Raw genomic sequence first — 24045 nt, 5'->3', positions numbered from 1 at the left:
ACTCATCCATGACTCACCTCCAGCAACAGAACCCAGACCAAACCTGTAGGCCGACTCTGCAATTTGTAGGAGAATCGGTCGAGATGAATCGACTGAGGCCTTCTTCTTTGCACGCACAGGAATTGCAGTGAGAAAACAGGAGACAGAAAGGAAGACAGAACAAAAATGAGCACATACTATTTTTTAAAAGTTACAACTGGGTTCTAAACTCATGATACAACTAAAATGTCAAAGAGGAAGGCATGATTAGATTTTGTAAGTTCTTATTAATAAAAAGTAATTATTGCTATTAATTTTTAAAATCAAGTTTGAATATAATGAAAGCTGTTATGTGCCCCCAAAACGTTATGAATATGAACCCATTTTCAAATGTTCAATTCTCATTAGTGATCAAAGAGATACAAATTTAAAAACATTAATGAGCCATCATTCTTCATCAATCAAATTGTCAAATTGGTAGGTTTGGGGTTTTTTTGTTTGTTTGTTTAATGGCAATATCCAACCTGGTAAGAGATGATTAAAAAAACAGAGCTTCTCAAATCTGCCATTTAATCAAGCATAAACTGAAGGGAAACTTGGCAATATGCACCCAAACCCTTAAAATGTACCTGAACTTTGACCCTGCAATTCTACTTATAAAAAGTTAGGCTAGAAAATAATCATATATATAAACAAGGATCAAGCTACAAGAATATTAAAAAGCAGTACTGTTTTAAGAGCAAAAACTCTGAGAATACCTAAATGTCCAATAATGGAGGACGGGTTAAAAATAATGCTATAGCTTTAACACAAAATTGTATGTCATTAAAAAGCAATATTGTAAAAGATATTTGATGCTCAGAAAAAGTGTTCATAAGGTATAATAAAGCAAAAACAGGCTAAAAAGAGTATGGTGAGTAGACAGGTATTCATGGTATGATTTTCTTTACCTTTTAAAATGTTTGAAATGTTTCATGATAATCTTTTAAAACCAATGTTAAAGACTGTGTGTGAATATGCTACTTTTTAAAAAGTTATTTTGGTATGTATACGCATATAATAACAACACTAACATTTTGGCTATCTCATCACCCAGAGGCATCCGAATGTTTACAGTGGCTACAACTAGGTGGTTGTACTACAGGTGATTTGATACTTTCTCCCCTTTTTTGTCCATCTTTTCTAAATTCATACTTCAGGCCAGTCAGTTATTGTATTATGCTTGTTCTTTTGACCTATTATTCTTACAGTGTTTTTGATGCCAGAACATTTCAGAGTATTTCCATTCTCTGTCTACATAAATAAAATAGCAATTTTATGTCACACAGAGCTGTCACATGAGGGTGGCATATAGCTGGTGCTTAATAAATACCTGTTGAATGAATAAATACATTCAGTAACACTTGTTTTTTCAAAAGCCACGATAATTAAGATCGGTGAACAATGAAAATAATGACCAATCCCAGCTATCAACCCACTGAGTTTTAGTTGCTGTCAATGTAGCACAATTCTAATACAATGAGATAATTGGGAATCTCCTTCAAAGTTATTTAACTGAAAACAGCTTTACATAGAAATATGCATCTTTAAGAAAGTAAAACATCTCTTCTGCAGATTCCATGGGGTGCATCCAACGCTATCTCCGTATAGATGGATGATTTCCATCTATATCTGTTAACCATAGTAACTTCATTTTGACAGATGCATCCGTTGGAAAGGTACTGTTTTATTTACACGGATATAAATATGCAGTACTTAGAAAGGTGCTGGCATCAAAACAGTGAGTGAAAATACTTTGAAAATAATAGGTTGGTGGGGAGAGGAACCTACCACTATCACTAACTCATCCAAAGACAAAATAAATGAAATCCCAGACTTTCATTTAACTTTTCTAAAGCTAGAAATGTGGCGTGCTCACAAAACAACACAAGACAGACTCCTCCTCCTGCACTCTGTGGAGGATAAATGTTGGCACCTAGCCTACCAGGTAGATGACCTCCACTGCTTGAGAGTGTCGATGTTGTCAGGCCCACTGGGGTTCACATAGTAAAGAATATTCCAGGCAAGCCCCCAGTGAATTGCTCTAGACCTCTAAGCAGCAGCCAATCATTTCCTCCTATAAATCTCATCAATCTCGTCTAACCCTTTCATGGCCAGGATCCACAAGCACCCATCATCTGAAACTCTCAAAAGCTGCAGAGTGCGTAGAGGAAAACTTGCGGGATACCACTGCCAGCTGGAGAACAGGAGGAATCTTAAAAAAAAAAAAAAAAAAAAAATGCTCTCCTTTTTCTTAATCCCCAAATTTCTACAGGAGATAGTAGCACAGAGACGAAGAGATAATCATCTGGTAAGCAGTGTTTAAAAATCAAAGCGGGGGAGAGCGGAGCTGCTTCCACCTCTGCACGTGATTACACAGTTCTCTCTCCTGCACTCGGGGAAATCGGCTTCCCCTTTTAACGGCAGCCAGCTGGTTTTCCAGAGGTGCCTAGTTAGGGTTTACTGAGTGCACACCCACCGTTCTGAGTTACACGCTGCACACAAAACCTGCCGCTGCCATCGGGTGGGAAAGAGCTGAAAGGAGGGCGTCCTGGCCCGAGGCCTGCCCGTCCTAAAAATGCAGCCCGCATCAACCCATTGTGGTCAAACTGGCGTCTCTGTACAGACCCGGAGCTCCCAGCCAAAAACTGTTAAGTCTCACAGGATTCAGAGATGGCTTTGCCTTAAAGGAGGTATTTTTCTAAAACGATGCTCGTCTGTGAGTGGATTTATTTTACAAACACCATGTAAGCACAACACATGCTCTGGAGGCTTTTATTCTATAACCCTGACCTATAGAAAGCCGAGTAAGAGTTAAATTTAAGAGGTCCCAGGTCTTCGGTTTCTGACTTCCACAAATTCAAGAGGTTGGTTTCTGTTAACCATAAAATAAAATTTAGCATTCCTCAAATTGTTTCCACATAACTTATGAGTCCTTTCACAAAGAAAATAGGTCTAAAAGCCTTCAAACTATGACTCCAGACTAAACAAAATTATCTCATTTTGATATTCAGAAAACCGGCAGGCATGGCAGTTGGGCGATGCCCTGATGAAGTACCTCTCTGTGGGGCAGAGCCCAGCTTTCATTTCACAACACGACGCTGGGACGGTGACACCAAAACGGGACTCCAGTCCTACCTCTCCCAGCACAAAATTGAGGGAAGAAGATCTTCTGCCTCTTTTGGAAGGGTTAGGCTTCTAAGGCGGTTAAGAAATCACCCCATCTTTCACAGGAAAAGCAAATGCCAATTATCTGTTTCTCAGAATATCTCTAAGTAATTTCTCATTCCAGCCTTTTGAAATGGTCTGGATTTTTGGTGCAAAACAAAGAAATGGTAGGTCAGAGACCAGTGTCCAAAAGGCAACTGCACGTGAAAAGAGGTTGGGTGACCCTATCAAAGAAACACCAGGAAGAAAGTGTGCTCCCTTTTACCCACCTGCCTCTGGGCCTCGGCCAAGTTGAAGGGCAGAGTTCCCTCTTCCAGAGGAGCGATCCGTTCAATGTCGGCTAACGTCATACGTCTAGAGGGAAAAGCGAGCACAAGCAACAACAAAATACAAATTTATTAAAATTTACATTATGGAATTTTAAAACGTTTCTTTTCTTGTTTCCCATATTTCAGAGTCATCTTTAATATGGCTTCTTTTTCTCCAGGTTTGCTGCGGTCCTCCTACCCCACCTCCTAACCTCCCTTTATTAAGCTAATTAAAAAAAAAAAAAAAAAAAAAGAGCAACTTACCCCCGTGGCTCATATAAATCTGCTAACTGAAACAAGATGTCAACTTCCATGGGTGTAACCTGACCAAATTTCTGAGCTGCCAGAACAAACTCCTCTGTATGGAAAAAGAGTTAAAAGGGAAAGATTCAAGAAGGAATAGCCGCTAAATGCAGCATTAACTCAAGGCACAGGAATGAGCGAACATCACCAAACTTTATTATTAACAGTCGTAGAATTCAAGTCAATCCAAATAGGGTAAGAATTTTTGCAGTTCTTTCCTTTATCTGGAAAAACTGTACAGAATAGTTTCTCTAATATTGACTCTAAAAGCTTGGTGTCATCCAAAGGCTTTGAATAAATGACACAGGAAGCCATTCAAATTGCGGGTCAGGGAAAACCAGGAAGGAGATATGAAACTCAATATGCATAGGTCCCAGGACGTAATATTAATGAAGCTGTGGAATTCCGAAGGGAATTCTCTGTTTAAAAAAAAAAAAATCCCATTAAAATGCTGATATCTTGATCAGAGATAGTCAATCAACACACACTGTCAGCAGTGTAAGTTTATGGAATTCCTTGTGTACTTTTGAAGGTCACTTTAGAGGATGCCAATTTAGCTCAGGTTTTAGTAAGATTTGAAAACATTTAAGAAACTTTACATGGTTCCCTCATTCAAAGACCGTCTTGGGTTTATTTAAAATGTGCTGAAGACTGTTTTGTCTGATCTAAGGGTGGGGAACACACATGTACCATATGGTTAATATGTGTCAGTGGGACAGAAAAATTTATAACGTAAACTCCTAGTTGTCTTCTTTACCCTAATAATAACTCACCAAGATAGTTGCAGGCAAGAATTCAGATTCTCACTTACCCTTAGTCACCTCTACATCTTTCCTGTTGCCAGCCAGAGTGCTGTAGATCTTTCTAATGAGTTCCATGTTGTTAAGGAGTGAATTAAATCCATTAAAATAGGAGAAACTAACTTGATGGGATGTGGTACCTCCAGCAGCCTCAAATAAGTTGAAAATAAGAAGGGGGAGAAGAAAAATAAACAAAGCATTTATAGAATGAAGAAGATTCAGAAGTATGTACATCAAATGCTAGTTTTGGAAGTAATTAAGAAAGCATGTATAGAAAGAAATGTTTATAAGCATTTTTCTTTCACATTAAAAAAAAGCTATAAATGATTTTTAGAAGTAACTGCAACTAATCATGACCAGAACTTGTACTCTCCACAAAGTCCTAGAAAACTAAATACATGTGTAGGATTATAACAACAGAACCAGTAGTAATTTACAGAGTTCAAATTTCAATTGGAAATGTTTTATAAGTTTGTTTATTTCATCTAATGAGCAATCCTTAAAAGCTTAGACATGCAAAACTCTATTATACACATGCACACATGTGTATACTTATACATGCAAAACTCTATTATACCAACACAAACATACTAAGAAAAGTGGTCAATCTAACATTAATATCATGATTTGTCATGTTAATTATAAGTAGTAATAAATCAGCATTAAGTACAGACTTTATATTGGTAGGATTTCTAGCAAACAAGCATATTATGGTAAAATTATGAGATGTCATACGCTTTGATGAGGGTTAAGACTGGTCAGAATTCTGATAATCAGAATTTGTAAGAAACCATATTTCTTCACGGGGACAAGGAAAACAGCATGTCCATTATGAATGGAACTTCAGTTTGAGGTTTCAAATATCTTGCCTTCCCTAACAAGGCAAAATATTTTTATTAGGAAAGCACTTCTTTATAAGGTAACAACCACATAAATCTTCACTTACTACTCGTTTGAAATAGCTGATGTGAGAGCTGGGATAGCGAAGGGGGGGCCAAGAAAAGGAGCGAGATTAACACAGTGCCGGAGTGGAAAAGGCCTTGTCAGATCACCGCATCTCCAAAGAGAGAGACCAGAAAGAAAAAGAGGAAAAATGAAAAGCTCTCCTTATGGTAAGCACTGGGGCAAACTCAGGTGATGGTGAAAACACTCAAAAAGTCCTCTCCCTGGGATTAACAAAGGAAGAGTTACCATTGCATAAGGGTCCCTAATCTGGGGGATCATCACAATTACCTAGGAAGCCTCAGAAATTAGATTCTAGGACCTTACCACCTGTGGATGGTGAATGGGTAGGCTTGGAAGAGACCTCAGAATCCGCACTTTTTTTTTTTTTTCTTGCGTTACGCGGGCCTCTCACTGTTGTGGTCTCTCCCGTTGGGGAGCACAGGCTCCGGACGCACAGGCTCAGCGGTCATGGCTCACAGGCCCAGCCACTCCGCGGCATGTGGGATCTTCCCGGACCGGGGCACGAACCCGTGTCCCCTGCATCGGCAGGCGGACTCTCAACCACTGCGCCACCAGGGAAGCCCTGAATCCGCACTTTTAATAACTATCCCTGATGATTCTTAAGCTCCGTGACCAAGGCTTGGGAACCACCACCACTGAATGTTCCAGGACACCCTCAGGGTCCATGAAGGAGGAGAGTGGCTGGACATCCACTAGGAGGGAAGCTCCACGACACAGGACAGCAAGGCTCCGCCCACTGCATGTGCCAGTGTCGCCTCCACACACATGCTGAATGAATGAGTGAATCCAAGGGTTAGAGTTCCTGTTCTGCTGACACCTCAAACATATCTATGTGCACTACCTGCTTACAAAAACCACTTTGCCTTGGAGAACAGGTAAAAGCAAAGATCAGCATTTGACATACCTCAAAATATAAAGCAAATTAATATGCGATTATATGTCTGTTTTTCCTTTTCAAAAAAGCCAGTTAATACATTTCTTTAAGATAGTCCACATCATCCAGGTAACAAGTTAACCTACCCACTAAAACTGGCAAAGCACTCTCTGTTAAGTTTGGTAATGGATGCAATATCACTAAGGAAATAAAAAAATGTTAGTGTTTAAACATAATCTGTAAGACCTGTTCTTACGATCTCTTATTTACTGAGCTTACACCAGGTAGAATAAGCCATTTCATTATGGCAAGTTACAACCTAGGAGGAGGGATAAATTGGGAGATTGGAATTGACATATACACGCTACTATATATAAAATAGATAAGTAATACGGACCTACTGTAACACAGGGAACTCTACTCAGTACTTTGTAATGACCTATATGGGAAAATAATCTAAAAAAGAGTGGATATATGTATAACTGATTCACTTTGCTATACACCTGAAACAAACAGAACATTGTAAATTAACTATACTCCAATAGAAATTAAAAAACAACTTACAGCTACAAGACATTCTTCTACAAAAGGTGTCAAGACATGAGGGCGGATGGTGACCATGATGTCTCGGAAGTCAATGGCTGTGACCTTTCCGGTCCTGGCATTGTCCCTTTGAACAAAGGCTTGCTTCGCGTGCTCCAATTGTATTTCCTGCAAACAAAGAAGGTGAAGTACTTCATTTATGTTTCCCATTTACTACCAATGACTGCTCAATTTCAAATCGGGGTGAAGAAATATATACATTATATCTTGATTTACTAAGCCCCACACTTGTTCAATAGCACTCCCAAGTTATCTCCTTCCAAAGAGAGAACTTTGTTCAGACTGGTGAACATGTCTTGAGAAAGTACATTCCTTCAATTTCTTACCCAAAGAAACCAAATCACTTCCATGTTCTGCTCTAGTCCAAAGACACAAGGAAAATAAAACCTAGAATGAAGCTTGGCAGGCTCAAAGGTCTGGACAAACCCTGCTTAGGGGATGCAGATGATCAAAGGGAAAACACCTACAGGGACAGTAACCTCTCTCCAAAGAACAGAGGAAAATGTTTAACGGTAACTTGGTTCACACACATGTGATGTAACAGCAGATTGAAAAGGGTGGCTCTGCTCAGGAATATGCTATTCCTCTACACTGTTGGTATTTGGGGTAGGTTAAGCCTTTGTTATGGGGGCTGTCCTATGCATCCCTACCCTCTTTCCACTGGATGCTGGTAGCCGCTTTTCCGCAAGGCCATGGCAATCAAAAATGTCTCCAGAGAGGACCATATGTCCCGATTGAGGGCCAATACTCTAGAATTAGGGACTGGATGGTACATGCATCAGAGGTGGCAAAACTGTGGCAGTGCCATTGGATATATGTTTTAATTCCTATGATCTAAGGACAGGAAGCCCAACCTTAGATTTCTATTGCTATTCTCAGGGGATAAGTGTAACAAAAAATAAAACACGGTCTCCCGTCAAAACCCATCATGTGCTGTGTAGGAGAAGCAGCCCTTCTGCAGAGAGTATTATATTCTCTTCCTCAAGACACTCTGTCCATTTCCCAAATGGGCCCTTTGAGTGAGATCTAATGTCTATGAAATTAAAAGGCATCCCGGATGTGGCTTTCAAGGACTTTAAATTTAAAAGTTTTATTAGATGATACTGAGGAATTAACTTTTTTTTTTTAACTTTGGTGAGATAATGACTTACAGTTTTATGAAAACTAACTGTTCTCATGAAGTAGTACAAACTAAAGTGTGGGAGAAATGACATGAATCTGAAAATGCCTTGAAGTATCCTATCTCCCTTCTCCTCCTACAGAAAGGTGGGGAGATAAAGGAAGACTATATTGATAATAATTGAAGCTGTATAGTGGGAACACGGTGGGTCATCATATCTTTATCCTTACTTTTATGGGGTTTGAAAGTGTCTACAATAAAACATTTTTAAAGACAAAACAATAACAAGAATCAGAGTTCTTATCCTATTCAAAAGCCTCTTCTCGGTTATAGCATCTGCCAGTGTTGATCCGGCCTGGAACTCTCGTCTGGGACCCTAATCTTTCTAGTATTTCTTCCACTCACTCCTTAAATAGGAGGCACGTGTCAGCCCTCTGTCCTCAGGTCTTCTCACTCAACTCTCCTAGGCAAAGACCTCCCCCGCTAGGTCTTCTTATGAGATTTCTTATAAGGCTTGACTCCCAGATCCAAGCCTCTCACTCCTATCTGCTGCGCCAGAATTTCTAACTGCTTAGTGAATATACTCATGGGGGTATCTTGTAAAGGCCATAAAATTACACGTCGCTAAATCCACTACTATATGTCTCCCACCCAGCCCTCAAACCTGGTCCTTCTCCCATGTTCAAAGCTGAATTATTAGCATGTTGTTTTCCCAATCATTTACCCTAGAAACCTGTCATTTTCAATTTTTCCAGCTTCCTTTCCCCCAGAGTAAACCAGTTACTACATTAAGCCACTTGGACCTTTGAAAGTTCAGTCAAATGCATCTTTTCCTTTTTATTCCTGACCACTGGTTCAAGGCCTCCTCAGACCACGGCTGAATGGCCACCATGGGCCCAACTGTCAGTCTGGCACTCCTCTCTGATCTCTGCATCCACCTTGCACACATCAACAGCTGCCTTTCAGCATCTCAAATCTGACTTCAGTCACCCTCAGCTGAAACCTTTCATCGTAAAGATCTATCTCCAAAGCAAGGCTCTCCAGACCCTACAAGGAGTTACTCTCAGCCCGGTCTAGGGCACCCCATGCCCAGCCTGGACAGACCTTCCACACATCCGGGCCTTTGTCCACACTCTTCCCTCCACCTGGCGGAGATTATAGCCTTCTGCTCTAGCTCCTGAAATCCTTCCACTTGGTGGCTCAAATGCCACCACTTAGGTAAATATAACCAGGCCTCCTAACTGAAAATAACTGATCTGATCATGCGGCCTCCTGCTTGAACCGCAATTATAAGGCTTGTCTTACTCCATCCTACATTATAATCAGTTATTTAAATTCCTGTCTTTCCCCCGCCTTGCCAGGAAAAAGAGACTGTGTCCTGCTCATCCTACTTATGGTGTGGGCAGAATGCTTTAGATATAGCAGGTACTCAATAAACCATGGACATAATCTTCAGTGACAGGTACTGTATAAAACCAACTGAGTGAACAAATTACAATGTATTGAACAAAAAGGGGTCCTCTGTACAAGTGTCTCCAATTTAAAAGGAAGGATGAAACCAACTGTTAAACACCCTGTAGTGAAAAATGACCACAGTATGTATTCAATTGAAAGTAAATGAACACAGTCTTCTTTGAATCGCTAGACCCACTGCTAAAGCTATCGCAAGCCAAGATTACTCTCAACAATACCAGAAAGTGCGTTCAGTTATTTACCACTTCCCCTAGTTTATAACTGAAATAGTCTCGGGGCTCCTCAGAACATTGTATCAAAAGCAGCATCAGTTTCCCTGGTCACTCCAACTCCTCAGAGAGCAGGAAGCCGGAACACTAAGACCAATCCATCCAGAATGTCTAACTGGGAAACAGACACCCAAGTGGGGTTGATGCTTCCACTGCAGGACAGGGGGTGAGTCTGTAATGGGGACAAGTGGCATCACTACGCATTTCTGTGCACGATTAAACATCTAGTAGCAGGAATCCTGCAATCACGGTACATAAGCACTTCTAACCCTAACAAAGGACAACTTGAGAACACATTTCCAACAGTTCTTAAAGATTGGGGACACTAAATTCCATGAAAATCAAGGTGGATCCAGGTAGTTCTCTAATAGTCACGTATAGTAAAAACGTTTAGTTATGTGTCTCCCCAAACTTAAAAGTAGCTTACTGAAGAGGGGGTTGCCTTCTGAAGAACATCTGTTTATGTCATGACTATTTCTTCTTCTGGGTGAGGAAATGAAAACTATTACCTCAAATGATAAAACAGCCACGATAACAGCATTTTGTAAGCATACATTACCTGCCAGTGTTCTAAAGTGCTTTGTAGTGATAAACTGATTTAATGCTCACAGCAACCCTATGAGGCAGGAACTATTATTAACTCCACTGTAGCAGTTGAGGAAACGAACGTCTCACTGACAGGAAGCAGCAAAGCTGGAATTCAAAGCCAGGCAGTCCCGCTGCACTGACCTTGCTCCTAATACCCCACTACATTGCATGGGAAGCCTGGATAATGCTGCTGTCAGGAATTTGATTACAAAATATTATTTGACACTTAGGAGTCTTCATAGCTATAAGAAGATAAACATTCAATTTGCTTTTAAAGTATTCCAGTGCTCTAGATTTTTCTGTAGCCTATTTTCACGAGAAAACAATAAAATTCCCCAAACTTTTGCATTAAGGCAAAAGTCTCTGATGCGCTCTCAAACACCAGGATTGTCCTCCTAACAATAGCAGAGACCATGGAGGAGAGAAACCAAATCTAAACGGCCTTCTCCCAGCCTTGCTCACGACCTCAAGAGATTGAGGAGGAGAAAGACCAATAAGGAGGCCTGGGGGGGAGCTAACATACAGGTACTCTATAAATACTTAATTCAAGAATGAATGACCTTTGAAACAAAGAGCCAGGCTCACTACTCATGGTAGACTGACTTAACATCAAAGCTCTCCATTGGCACCTCTACAGCTGTTTAAGGAAAACCTAACCCTATTCAGGGCTACCAAGACAGTGAAGCATCCTAGATCTGAGTGCAGAGGGGTAAAGCTGGGACGGCGAGCTTTTGGTATGCATGGTGTCTAGAGCATGGGTAGTTACAGTTCATTTCCAAAACGAAAGGGACCAGAATGGAGAAACTCGTCCTACGTGCGGGGGGGAGAGGAGAACAATGCGAGACGGAGACGCAATAGTTACGTTCAAATATTTAAAGGTTTAAAGGACTATCAGGTAAAAAAGAAGTTAGACTGGTTCTCTGTATTTCTTAAAGAAAAAAAAAATCAATGGAGAGAAGATAGAGGGATCAGGTTTCAGCACAAAACACAGAAGTATTTAACCTGACTATTCAGCAATGAAATGGGCTACCTTGCAAAGTAGGGGGTTCCCAGTCACTGGAAATACCTGTTGAACTGGCTGAGAAACATACGTCAAGGAATTTTATTTTTTTATTTTTTCATATTCTATTTTATTTCATTTTATACAAGGGGTTGTGGAAGCAATCTGTTATAATGACAAATCTGAAGTTTGGGACAGGAATGGGCAGAGTTCAAGTATCAGTCATGGTGCTCCTGGCTGGGAGGGCTTAGGGAAGTGTGTTTATATCTCAGAGCCTCAGCAACACCTGACTGCACCGAGTGGTAAAAACTAGACGTCAAAAACCTCCAAAGTCAGTTCCAATATAAGTTCTTGGAGTCTTTAAAAAAATCACCTAGTAGGTAAGGAACAGTTCTGCTAAGTCATTCTGAACCAACAACAGGAACAGAGACGAAGACCAGTTAGGGTGGAGGATAACAGTAACAGCTGAGTGCCTGAACACTTCTACAGGCCAGGGGCTCTGCCAAGAACTTCAAAGACAGGACTTCATTCAAGCCTCACAACAATCCTGTGAAGTGATAACACCTTCGTCTCCCAGAGGCACCCGAAGCTTAGGGAGGTTAAGTAACCAGTCCAACGTCACACAGCTAGGAGGTGGGAGAGGCTGAGATCGCTACCAAAGTATTGTCGGATTCCAACCACTAACGTATGCTGCCTTGGGTAAAACCATAAGCAAGGGGATCATAAGTGATCTGGACAGATAACTGGAAAAGAGATTTTAAGAAAAGTTTGGGTGGTGATTTATATATAAAAATGGAACAAGAGTTTCTTAAAGAATTCTCACCTTGAATGATGGGAGAGATAGGAGAATCTACCACAAAAGAAAATACTTAAGGGGAAAGAGATGAGGTAGTTGACCACGGGGAGAAACTTGGAGTGAGATAAGCTTTGCCTCCAGCTACAAACAAAAGAAAGCCAGAGGTACAGGTCGAAATGTAAATCTGAGAAATGCAGACAACAGGATTTTAGGGGGAAAAAAAACCCCCAAAGGCTAACATTTACTGTTGTTAAGCGCAGGCTATGCTCCAGGGACAGCTGCATTTTCCTGCTTCATCTTTCAATAACCTTATAAGGTGGGATTACCCACCACCTCCATTTTGTAGATGGAAAAATTAGGTAAAGAGCAGCTGAGGGTCGCATGACGCTAAGGATGAAACTGGATATGCAGCCGGGCGGTCTGGCTCCAGAGCCATACCCTTATCCTACGTGGACTGCCCGTTCCTTTTAGGGGAAGGCCTACCAAAAACCAAAAGGAAAAAAAAAAAAAAGTTGTAAAAATGGATGAGATCATCCTACAATGCATAGGAAGAGCAGGCAGATGACAAAAATGGAAGCAATACCTAAATGAGTACAGACAATAAAATCGATGGCCTGAGACCCTGTGGAAAACCCAGAGAGCTGGAATGAAGGCACGGCTCTCCCGAGAGAGCTCTTATCAGTAACAGGCCACAGGGCGCTTCCTAAACGCTGTTGATGGAGCCAGGAAGGACTGTAAAGAGAAAGGGCTCTCCTTCACCTAAGGCCAGGAGGTCACAAAGCAAGGAGCTGGACGGCCACCTCTAAGGCTCCAACACGTGAAAGGAGGCTCAGTTTCTCTTTACATTTGCCAGTGAGCTGTTTTCTGTTCCCTCTATTCCGGTACGTGATGATTAATGGACTAGGCTTCTACTGTAGCAGTTTCCAACTACTTTAACACACCCATTCAGAATGCTGCAGGAGGGGGAAAAAAAAATCAAACTCTTCAGAGTTGCTAGCTGTACAGAAATACACATATATAGGGGTTACACCACTTTTGGTTTAACATTCATGCTTCTAAGAGTTCCAGGCCTGTCATTTCCTTAATAATCTCCAATTTTCAAGTGGGTATATTCTGAATGCAAAAATTCTCTCCACCTTTATTCAGACGCGCAAGTTCGTGCTTCAGCCTGAAAACAATTTATCAGGAACCAAAAAAAAAAAAAAATAAAGACCAACAGACCCTCAAAACAAGCAGCAGATCCAGATGATTTATATTAGACTTATATTATAAAGCCAAGAACACCAAAAAACACCCCTGACTACTTTGCATTTTTGTGTTTTGTATAGTTTTGAAATTAAAAAAATATATATCTAAAACTTTAATAACGGGTTATCAACAAAGATATAATTCAAAAGAATTCCTTTTTAGGGGTGGTGGTAGAAGAATTCTGGGGAAAATGCAGGTAATTATTTATGAAAATGAGGAATAAAAATGTATAAAGAAGGTTTGCTTATAAAATATGGTATTATATTTGGCCCTATTTCAAATAAATTCTATATTACATCAAGTATCAGGACCTCTACCATTTAATATATAAGTATCATTTTCATAATCCTATGCTAATTTAGAGGAAAAAATTCTAGTTAAAATAAAGATCCACATATTTTTAAACTGAGTGAAAAATGGAACTTGGCAATGCAATAGGTAGAGAGATAAGTAGTTCCCATTCTCAACATTTTTCTGTGCTCCCCACATTCAGCCTATGCAGTCAGACTTCCAGAGTTCAGCGTGAAATTTCATCTCCAATTCACTGGGTGGGGTCTCTAATTAAAAGGGTCTTTAGTAGCAGTGCTGCATGTGACACCGCACACACAGCAACACCTTGACAACAACCAGTACAGAGCTTTTCCATCTCAATTTCCTTGCTCTTCTGATTCAACGTTAAACTTCACAGTGGGTAACAGCTATATGGTGTGTTCATTTTCACCAGGATGTTACTGTAAAAGCCTGCACAACAGGCTACTCAACAAAACAGCTAGCCGATGAAAACCACGGACACAAAAGCACAATGAATTCTGATTTCCTTTGCCCAGAGAGCAGAAAGTGCAGTGCGAATGAAATGAATCCTGTGTCTAATTCTCCAAGTGACCAGGCTATTCCCCCATCTCTGGTCACTCGGCGCCAAACTAGCAGTGGTTTCCATTTGGACACAAAACACAATCTCATCTCTTGGAGAAGCTGAGGGCAAAACAACATTAGCTGCCTTTACTCATTATTTCACTTTGGAACATCAAGTGGTACTGTATTTATGAAGCAGTACCAAAGCTGTATCACAGACCCCATCTGGTCCAACTTAAAATCAACATAAAAATCACACCCATGTTAAGAATGCAAATATAATCATGGTCTCTGGCTACTAAAGATCCAGGGTCTAGATATTTTAACTAATACAGATGGCAAGCTGGGGTACCCGGCGGGGGGCGGCACAAATGGCTTGGGTTACTCAATCCTAAGTAAGGACTTTGTTAGTGGTCCACTGACCTGTTAAAACAATTGTGGCTTCAGCAAGTTCTACTACAAAGGATTGTTTTTTGTTAACACCTGAAATGCTCTTTCAATTCCAAAGCTTGAGAATTTGATGTTGCCATGGTTGAAGGTTCTGTTTTCTTTTGTTTGGTGGTGATGTTGGGCTGGCAGGGGGAACAATTCCTTTTTTAACAACACAGGCTTTTGTGCTGAAAGTTTTGCCTTAAACCAGGATACCCTGACATACATAGTCGCAACCCTATGACTCAGAACAGCTCACTACTAGGAGCAGCAAATCTCTGGCCTTCAGAGGGACACGCTGGTGGTGGGACACCACCAGCACCTGGGGCTGCTGACTTACAGAACTCTGCTCTCTAGGGCGCAGAACCTGAAAACCAAAATGTCCATTTCACACAAAAGACTTGGGTTGGTCTGTATGCCATTGTTGACCCATAGGCCAAAATACTGGTTGGTTTGATTTAACGAAAAGAACCAAAACTGTTCAGTTGCCTTATTTGCATGCATATGCTTTGGCATCCAACAGGGCTAGCTTGGGGCTCACGTGATCTGATGACAAGGGTCCTAACAAATATGAATGGCTGGTCGGGACACCAGACACAGCTCTGAGTCCCAGGTTCTACTCCTAGCTCTACCAACTACGATTCACCTCTCTGGGTCTCATCATCCATCTCCTGACGAAAGGAGGACCTGAATAAAGTTATGGTAAAACACTCACACCCTTGTGATGAGGACTTTCTGTTGGATCAGACAACTTCATTCTTAAACTCTATTTTTTTTTTTTTTTGCTTTACGGGGGCCTCTCACTGTTGTGGCCTCTCCCGTTGTGGAGCACAGGCTCCGGACACGCAGGCTCAGCGGCCATGGCTCACGGGCCCAGCCGCTCCGCGGCACGTGGGATCTTCCCGGATCAGGGCACGAACCTGTGTCCCCTGCATCGGCAGGCGGACTCTCAACCACTGTGCCACCAGAGAAGCCCCTTAAACTCTATCTGATGAGAAGATATTAGAGAGGATTTTTAGTCCCACTCCCTCCCAAGCCAGCTATCTCATTTCTTGGCTAACTAATGGAATCCCACCTTCAAAATCTGGCCTCGTCACCAATTTAGAGCGTGGTTGATTTGTGCGTGACTCTTCTTCCTCCAGTAAGAGGAGGAAGGGCTCTGAAAACAGAAGAAATTTCCTGGCTCCATGAAATGATCAGTGGTGATTACATGCAAAGCACTCCTCACAAGCCTTCACCAACATGTCCTCCATCCCATCCCCCTGTGCTCCCAGTCTTGGTAAATCACCACCATCCTCCCACTTGCCCAAGCCTAAAATCCAGGAGCGAACCATGAGTTCTGCATATCCTTTACTGTCCCCATCCTAACAGATCACCAAGCCTGGACAGGCCCATGTCTTGAACTTTTCTTGAACCCATTTTCTTTAGCTCATCACCATCACCATCCAACCCAAGCCACAGTCATTTCTCTCTTGGATTGGAGAATGGCCAGATGGTCTCCCTCTCCCAGTCAGATCCCTCTCCATTTGACTGTCCACACAACAGCCAGAGCAGTCCTTCTGAAACACCAATCCGATCATGTTTGCCTCTCCTAGCTCCCCATCAGCCTTAGGATGAGACCTGAACACCAGATTCTGTGCTTTTAAACAGTCAGGGTTTTGTCATCTAGACCAACGTTTCTCAACATGGGGCCCTCGGACCATTTGGAACATCACAGTTCAGGACGCCTGTTTGAAAGGCTATTTCTTAGGCCCTATCCAGACCTACTGAATCAGACCCTTGGTGGGGACAGAGGCCCAGGGCACCACCTTTTAAAATCACTTCAGAAACATTTTACACAAAATTTGAAAACACTGCTACAGATTTAGGAAAATTAAAACCAACTTCTATTCCACCTGTCTCATCTTGAACAAAAAACTCCTCCAAGCTTCTACATGCTCATCTTTCATACAGAAACAATAGCAACTGCTTAACACCTAAGGCAACTGTAAAGACCAACACAAGCCAAAGCACTCTCTAAGGCTGGAAAATGCTACAGGAGACGTAGTTAACAGCAACAGTTTTCTAGTTAACAAGCATATCGCATTGGGTAGTAATCTGAGACTTTTCTATCCTGAGACCAGAGCCGTTAGAAACTCCTATGTGTAGATGATTTTTAGACTGTAATAATTATATGTGAAATATATACCCATGATTATAAACCATTATCAAGAAGTAACTGGAGGGAAATCCCTGGCGGTCCAGTGGCTAGGACTCCACGCTTGGATCCCCGGTCGGGGAACTAAGATCCTGCAAGCCGTGCGGTGTGGCCAAAAAAAAAATAATAATAAAATAAAACTGGAAACAACTGTAACACGTACCCCTACTATGGCTTTTTTTCTTTTTCTTTTTTTCTTTTTTGCGGTATGCAGGCCTCTCACTGTTGCGGCCTCTCCCATTGCGGAGCACAGGCTCCGGACGCACAGGCTCAGCGGCCATGGCTCACGGGCCTAGCCGCTCCGCGGCATGTGGGATCTTCCCGGACCGGGGCACGAACCTGTATCCCCTGCATCGGCAGGCGGGACTCTCAACCACTGCGCCACCAGGGAAGCCCCCTACTATGGCTTTTTTATAATCATTATCTGGCAATTAATGGCCGGGATCAGGAATGCTAAATGTCCAGCAATGCATGACTGTACATCCCCATTCAGAAACATGGCCCTTTCCAGGAAGAGAAACTAGCTTCATAGCCATGGCCCTGGAGACAACATAGTGGAGTATAGTGGTAATGGCATCATATTTTTTAATCCCTCACATGTCTGTGATCTTATGGAAGAAGTTAAGCTCTAGAACAGCAGGTCTGTACTCTTTTGGGGTACTCCTTTGGGACCCCATTGAAAACCATGAGCATTTCCCCGTAAAATTACCTGTAAATGCAAAATTTTACCCTAGAGTCTGTTTATTCTTTTGTATATAATAGGAAATAACTATAATTACCTCTCAGGGTATTGGGGGATGCTAGCATCAGAAACAGGATATTTAAAACCACTTTGTAAATTATAAAGGTTGTTGCTATTATGACTTCTTTTTTTGAGAGTGACTCTCAGTACCGACTCTACAGAATAATTTGGCATAAAAACTTAAGAGGCTTTTCTTTCACTCTGTGCTCACAACTGCCTATGACTCCCATCCAATAAGAAAAAGGTAATGGATTTGAACAGACATATCTCCAGAGAAAACGTACAAGTGGCAACAAGCACATGAAAAGATGCTCAACATCATCAGTCACTAGGGAAATGCAAATCGAAATCACAAATGAGATACTGCTAAGAGACTCTAAAGTAAAAGGCCTCAGACTCTTCATCTGTAAAATGGGTCTGTTAAATAGACCGTATAGTAGTATCTGGCCCTTTAATTTTGTACCTTGAACGGCTGCTCTAACCACACTTTGAATGTTGGTTTCGGGTTTACACCTGCCATAAGGGTTTATGCTACAAACCCTTAAGGATTTTTGTTATAGAAGAGCATCGTCATAGGGTATACATTTTATATCTGTTTGCAGTTGTGCTTTTTGAGCTGTCAGGCGAATAAACATAGGAACACGCGCCCAGACTTGTACATTATAAGTATTTCAAAAGTTGTTACCTCTGCACCTCTGAGCCTTTTGCACAAGGCCTCTTGACAAATCCTATATCCTCAGCAAACATTAGATGAATTGGGTGGCTTGCCTCATGCGAGTAACAATCACAAAAATACTTCAAAACAGGGTAGAGAGTTCTATGTTAATATCATTTATGAACAGGAGTTCCAGCAGGTATAGAATAGGAAAATTTCTCAGAACTGTTTTCTAAATATACTGTTTTCAGTATATTAAAATCCATTTTTCAATAGTAACCATAAAATTAGAGCTTTGCCCTAAGAGCTGAGAGTACAGATATGTTGGAAAGGCTTATAGACTATTTTAATATACACACACATACACTGCAACGTATAAAACTATATTCACATTCACACGTACACACCATCACTCATGCAGTTAAGTGGAGATGATAGAACCCGGCACAAAAAAGATAGCAGCAGTGGATGCAACAGTATTAAGGATGGGGGTAACAGGACTGTGGCTCCACTCCCTTCTGAAATCCTTCCCTACCAAGACTCTAGAAGGGAGGCTTTGCATCCCTGCTACTTGCGTCAACAATATCATTTAGATACAAACAAGACAAATTTAGCTCCAAGTATATCAAACTGATTCACCACTTTATGAATTTTATAACCAAAGCACAGAAAACAACATTCCAGCTCAGCATCCAATAGATGCCCACGACCGGCACCAACCACCTCAGACAGTACCCAGACGAACATGTGAACATGTGGAGCCCTCACAGCCACGTGGTGGCTTATAACAAACGCACACCAGCTTCCGTATAGTAAAATGTTTTTCAGGACTTCCATGGTGGCGCAGTAGTTAAGAATCCACCTGCCAATGCAGGGGACACGGGTTCAATCCCTGGTCCGGGAAGATCCCACATGCCGCAGAGCAACTAAGCCCGTGAGCCACAACTGCTGAAGCCTGTGCTCTGGAGCCCACAAGCCACAACTACTGAGCCCGCGTGCTGCAACTACTGAAGCCTGTGTGCCTAGAGCCCGTGCTCCGCAGCAAGAGAAGCCACCGCAACAAGGAACCCACGCGCTGCGACGAAAAGTAGCCCCCCCTCACTGCAACTAGAGAAAATCCTGTGCGCAGCCACAAAGACCCAACACAGCCAAATAAATAATTAATTAAAAATAAAATAAAATATTTTTTAAATGAAGGGGAAAAAACTGACCTTGCGGAGAATTGCACTGCTCACCAGGCACAAACACGTGCACATACATAAGCACAGGTTAACACACAAGAGTGTGAGGCTGATACCTTCTAGGCCCTTCAGTGGGATTGACCGGTGTTTTCGACAACAGGCTCCTTGAGGTCACAAGCACTGTGAAGTTGACCCTACGGCTGACTGCTCCTCTTCCTCCTCAGGTGACAGGCAAGTGGCATGCATGGTGGCAGTTCTTTCACGACCTTGGCACCAGCCAGGGAGCTGGTGCCTGTGTTTCTGAGCCCTGCTCCACAGCAGAAAGGCGGGCACATGCTTGATAAAGCAAGAGCCCCAAACATAGGAGATTACGTTTACTTACATCCTTAAGAAGGTCCCTGCATCCAGAAAAGAGCCCCAAAGAACGAAGTATTTGAAGTTGAGGTCTGAGGCTCTACCTTCATTCAGAAAAGACTTCAAAGGAAGCATTTGAATGGGGGCAGTGGGACAGTGACCCAATGGTAGACACCAAAACTGGCATTTCATCGGCATTCATAGCAAGTCTATCATGATACATCCATTAATTCCTTTAACTCTGGGCCTGGAGTGGGACACAAAAGCAAAGCCCTAATTACCTACCAAGACCGTTTTAATCTAGTAAAAGTTTAGCACTTGCGTTCTGGCTACAAAGTCAAAATTGTCCCATGCCGGACACTGAGGGATGAGCGTATTCACCAGTATAGAACGGAGTCCAATACAAGTGAATGCCCCACAAGCTGCAGCTGGGAACCTAATCAATAATCCCTGAGTCATCTCATCTTTGCCTCTGGCTTGTCCATATCTTGAGGAAGGCCTAGAAGCAGCTGAGTGGATTACAGCTGACTCAATTCGGCATAATTGATATTTGCTTAAAGGGAAACCTGATCATCCTTACCACTGCTAACATCCCATTAAGACTAAAAGTTAATTAGGCTGTGTTCCATAAAGTCAATTGGAGGCATCTGTCTCAATAGCATTATTGTAATTATTCCTCATCAAAATGAATACCACCTCCTACTGCAGCGCGATGTCTTGTATAAACAAGAGCACAAACCTAACAACTCACATTCCATTCTCCACCTGAGTTATTTAATCAGGTTTATGTTTATATAGAACTGCAAACGGGAATCCATAGACATGAACACATTTTAAAATAAATACAAAGGCATGTTTAAGACATCTTGTTTTTTAAGTTTTCAAAGACTGGGAAAATAAAAGCAAACTACAAAGCGTGACAAATTTTAGATATCATAACGATACCAATGAAAGTCAGAAAGAGAAGCACCTAGTAAAGTCAACCTATTACATACACTGTGCCTAAGAATGGAGACCACAAAATGCTGAGTGAACGAGCACTGGGCACGGTGCACGTGTGTCCCCATACCCTCCACCTCCGCCCCACAGCTGTGCTTCCAACCACTCCTCAGAAGACTCTGGCAAGGTCACAGGCGCAGGAAGGATGCAGGGCCACCAAGATACCCACTGCTGATGTTACTAATAACAAAGAAGAGGAGGTGTTTAGGGTAGGCAGATGGGGAGGGCGGGGCCAAAATAGGCAAAGGAGATGAAGAGCTATAAACCTACAGTAGTAAAATAAAGAAGCCACGAGGATGTCATACACAACATTAGGAATATGGTCAATATTGTAATAATTCTGTATGGGGAAAGATGGTTACCAGACTTATCATGGTGAACATGTCAGAATGTATGCAAAATTTGAAGGAAGATGCCTTGCAGAGTGAGTCGGGTGGCAACTGTCAGATTGTGGGAATTTCTTTTCCTATGGGGTACGTGATTTTGTCAAAAGTAAGTATTTCTCCCAAAATTGGGAGCAGGCAAACTACTAATCAGTTTAGCTTTGTGTTGTATGCTAGTTAAAAGAAGAAAATATGTAATATAATGTAAAAAAAAAAAAAAAAGCTTTTATGATGGATTTTGTAAATAGATTTGTTACAGGGTAACCTGTTCTCTAGCTGTGATCTTACCACTTCAAATGGGTGTAATTTGAATAAATTTTGTATGGTAAAGGATCAATAAAATGATTTTTTTTAAAGAGGAAAAAAAAAAGAATGTATGCAAATGTCAAACCACTACATAGTACACCTAAAACTAACATAATATTGTATATCAACTACATTTCAATTTTTAAAAAAAAGAAGAAAAAGATTGTTTCCTTGGCAAATTTTTCCTCAAGACCCACGACTTAAACACAGCAAACTAATTCCCTTAAACAGGCCTTTTAAATATTATATTTAATAAAATAAAATTGTTAGAGAAGCAAAACAAATGCATAAAAATCTGAAAGAAAGAGTGGTTTATCACATAGACCTATACAATATCTAGATATTGATCTCTAGTGACTAAACAATATCCGAATCAACAGTCTTAAAATTATGCTTCAGGAGGAAAACTAAACTGTGATCATATTTTGTTACTAGCCTTCTGTTAGTATCATCAGTGGCCTAGTGAAATTATCACGAAGCAGGGAGGGAAAAGAGAGAGTCAGGAGGGACTGGGCCAGGGGCGTCCCAGAGATGTAGGTAACTCCCACAGAGCTGAACCCCGGATATGGACAGCTAGTGCTCTGAACAGTGATTCTCTAACTTGGCAACACAATAGAAGTGCCTGAAAAGCTTTAAATACCCCAAGGCCCAAGCAGTCCCTCCCTGCCCTCCATCTCTCTCTCTCACACACACACACACACACAAAATCTAATCTCTAGAGATGGGGGACCCAAACAAGTTTTTAAAGCTCCCCAGGTGATTCCAATATGCAGTCAAGGTCTAGATCGAGTGTCTTGTCTATACAAAGGCCTCAGGTGAAATGATGCTATGGTTAGATGCTGATGATGACACCTGTCCATTTCCCAAGGGAAAACAAAATATTGGTAAGTAGTGGCGGAACCAGCCATAAGCCGAGAGTTCAGGTTCTGATTGTGTCCCTCCTGATTTATGTGACCTTTCAGCACATCACTTGACTTCCTGGGTCCTCAATGTGTATTCCATTTAAGCAGGAAGGGGTTCTGCAGAGTCTGTAAGAGTCTATCTAATCCTATAGTTTCTACATACTAATAAAGAAATACTTCCAAATAGGATGGTTTGGCCAGGGTTAGCAAATGTGCATCACGATCCTAGTTTTACTTATTCACTCTTTTAAATTTTTTATAAGGGCTAGACCCACCAGTAAAAACTGAGTGAATTCCGCATATGTCAGGTGTCTTTTTCTTTCTTTTCCAAAGTGTAGTTGCACAAATTCTGAATCCCAGTTAAATGGAATACGTTGATGAATTGTGGTCTGTCCAAAAACTTGCTTAACGTCCTCTGAAAAGAGAAAGGAAAGGTTGATTAAAACAAAGCAAATCGGGTTCTTCCTTATAAAACCTGTTATTAAATGGATATTGCTACTTTCTTTGTATAAAAAGTAACTCAACTTTAAAAACACAGATTATAAAATCATGGCAGAAATAGAACTGGGAGTCTCATGAAGTCAAAGTTAATAATGCCATCCAATAAAAGGAAAAAACCAAGAAGTTACACACACACACACACAAAAAGCCCTAAAAGGCAGTCGCAAACCAAAGTAATAAGCTAAATCTCATATCATCATCTGTTTTGTTTCAACAAATATTATTTTCTAGGCACAGGGGATATAATTCAATCTTTAGTGGCAGGAAACAGACATATACATACAGACACACATAGAACACTACACAAGTCTTAAATATAGTCCTCTTTAACAAGCTGTTAAAATGTTTTTGAGGATTTAGAAATCAGTTAGATATAAATCTTGAAGCATATATTCAACGGCACTAAGACTCTATTTAAGCTGTAAAAAGTTCCACTGTTAATCAGGCCACACTTAAAGGTAAGAGGAAGAACAGCCAACAGCCCCATCCTTTAACTTTATCCTGCACACTCTGGCTTGACAGACGTTCTCAAATGGTCCAAATAATCCCCTTTTAAGATGGGCTACCAAATGTACTGTAGTATTGATTCTTCCCCTCTTTTTAGCCTCTACCACAAAACTGTAAGAGGACTGACAGAGAACAGAAAACAACAATATGAAAAACCTTACTTTTCTAAAGCTTCACGTTTTTATTTACTAGTCTCTCCGCCTCCCAACATGAGTGTATGCTTGGAGGGTAAAGGGACACAAATTATATTAATGAATTTGTCCTGGCCTTCACATCTTTAAATATATCTACCAACCCTGCTCGCTTTTATGAGCAAACTGTGCCTGCTACCTTGTTTTTTTCCCTTTGCAACTATTTAAAAAAAGAGGTAAATTCTTTAATTCTCTAAAGGGTGCCAAAAACCTTGGCACGTGTTTCCACGGTTTCCCCCAAATTTCCTACTTCCATCCACCCTTACACTCACAAGTTTTTATCCCATGCTTTTAAAGTTTCCAGAAATTTTA

The 24045-nt window shown here is 41.2% G+C and overlaps 1 protein-coding gene across 1 annotated transcript in view; it reads right to left on the bottom strand.

The window, feature by feature from the left end:
- SLC25A13 (solute carrier family 25 member 13) overlaps positions 1-24045 on the bottom strand; it is a gene marked incomplete at its 5' end in the record, with an annotated part of 204398 nt that overhangs the window by 70212 nt on the left and 110141 nt on the right. Inside the window, 6 exon segments of the mRNA XM_082846449.1 lie at positions 18-105; positions 3456-3540; positions 3759-3852; positions 4609-4747; positions 7002-7148; positions 22810-22949. Coding sequence (XP_082702575.1) covers positions 18-105; positions 3456-3540; positions 3759-3852; positions 4609-4747; positions 7002-7148; positions 22810-22949 — 693 coding nt within the window.

Source organism: Leucopleurus acutus, assembly GCF_964270905.1.
Source record: "Leucopleurus acutus genome assembly, chromosome: 9".
NCBI lineage: Eukaryota > Metazoa > Chordata > Mammalia > Artiodactyla > Delphinidae > Leucopleurus > Leucopleurus acutus.
The sequence above is the reverse complement of the archived record's forward strand: the minus strand, read 5'-3'. Positions and strand labels throughout refer to the sequence as shown.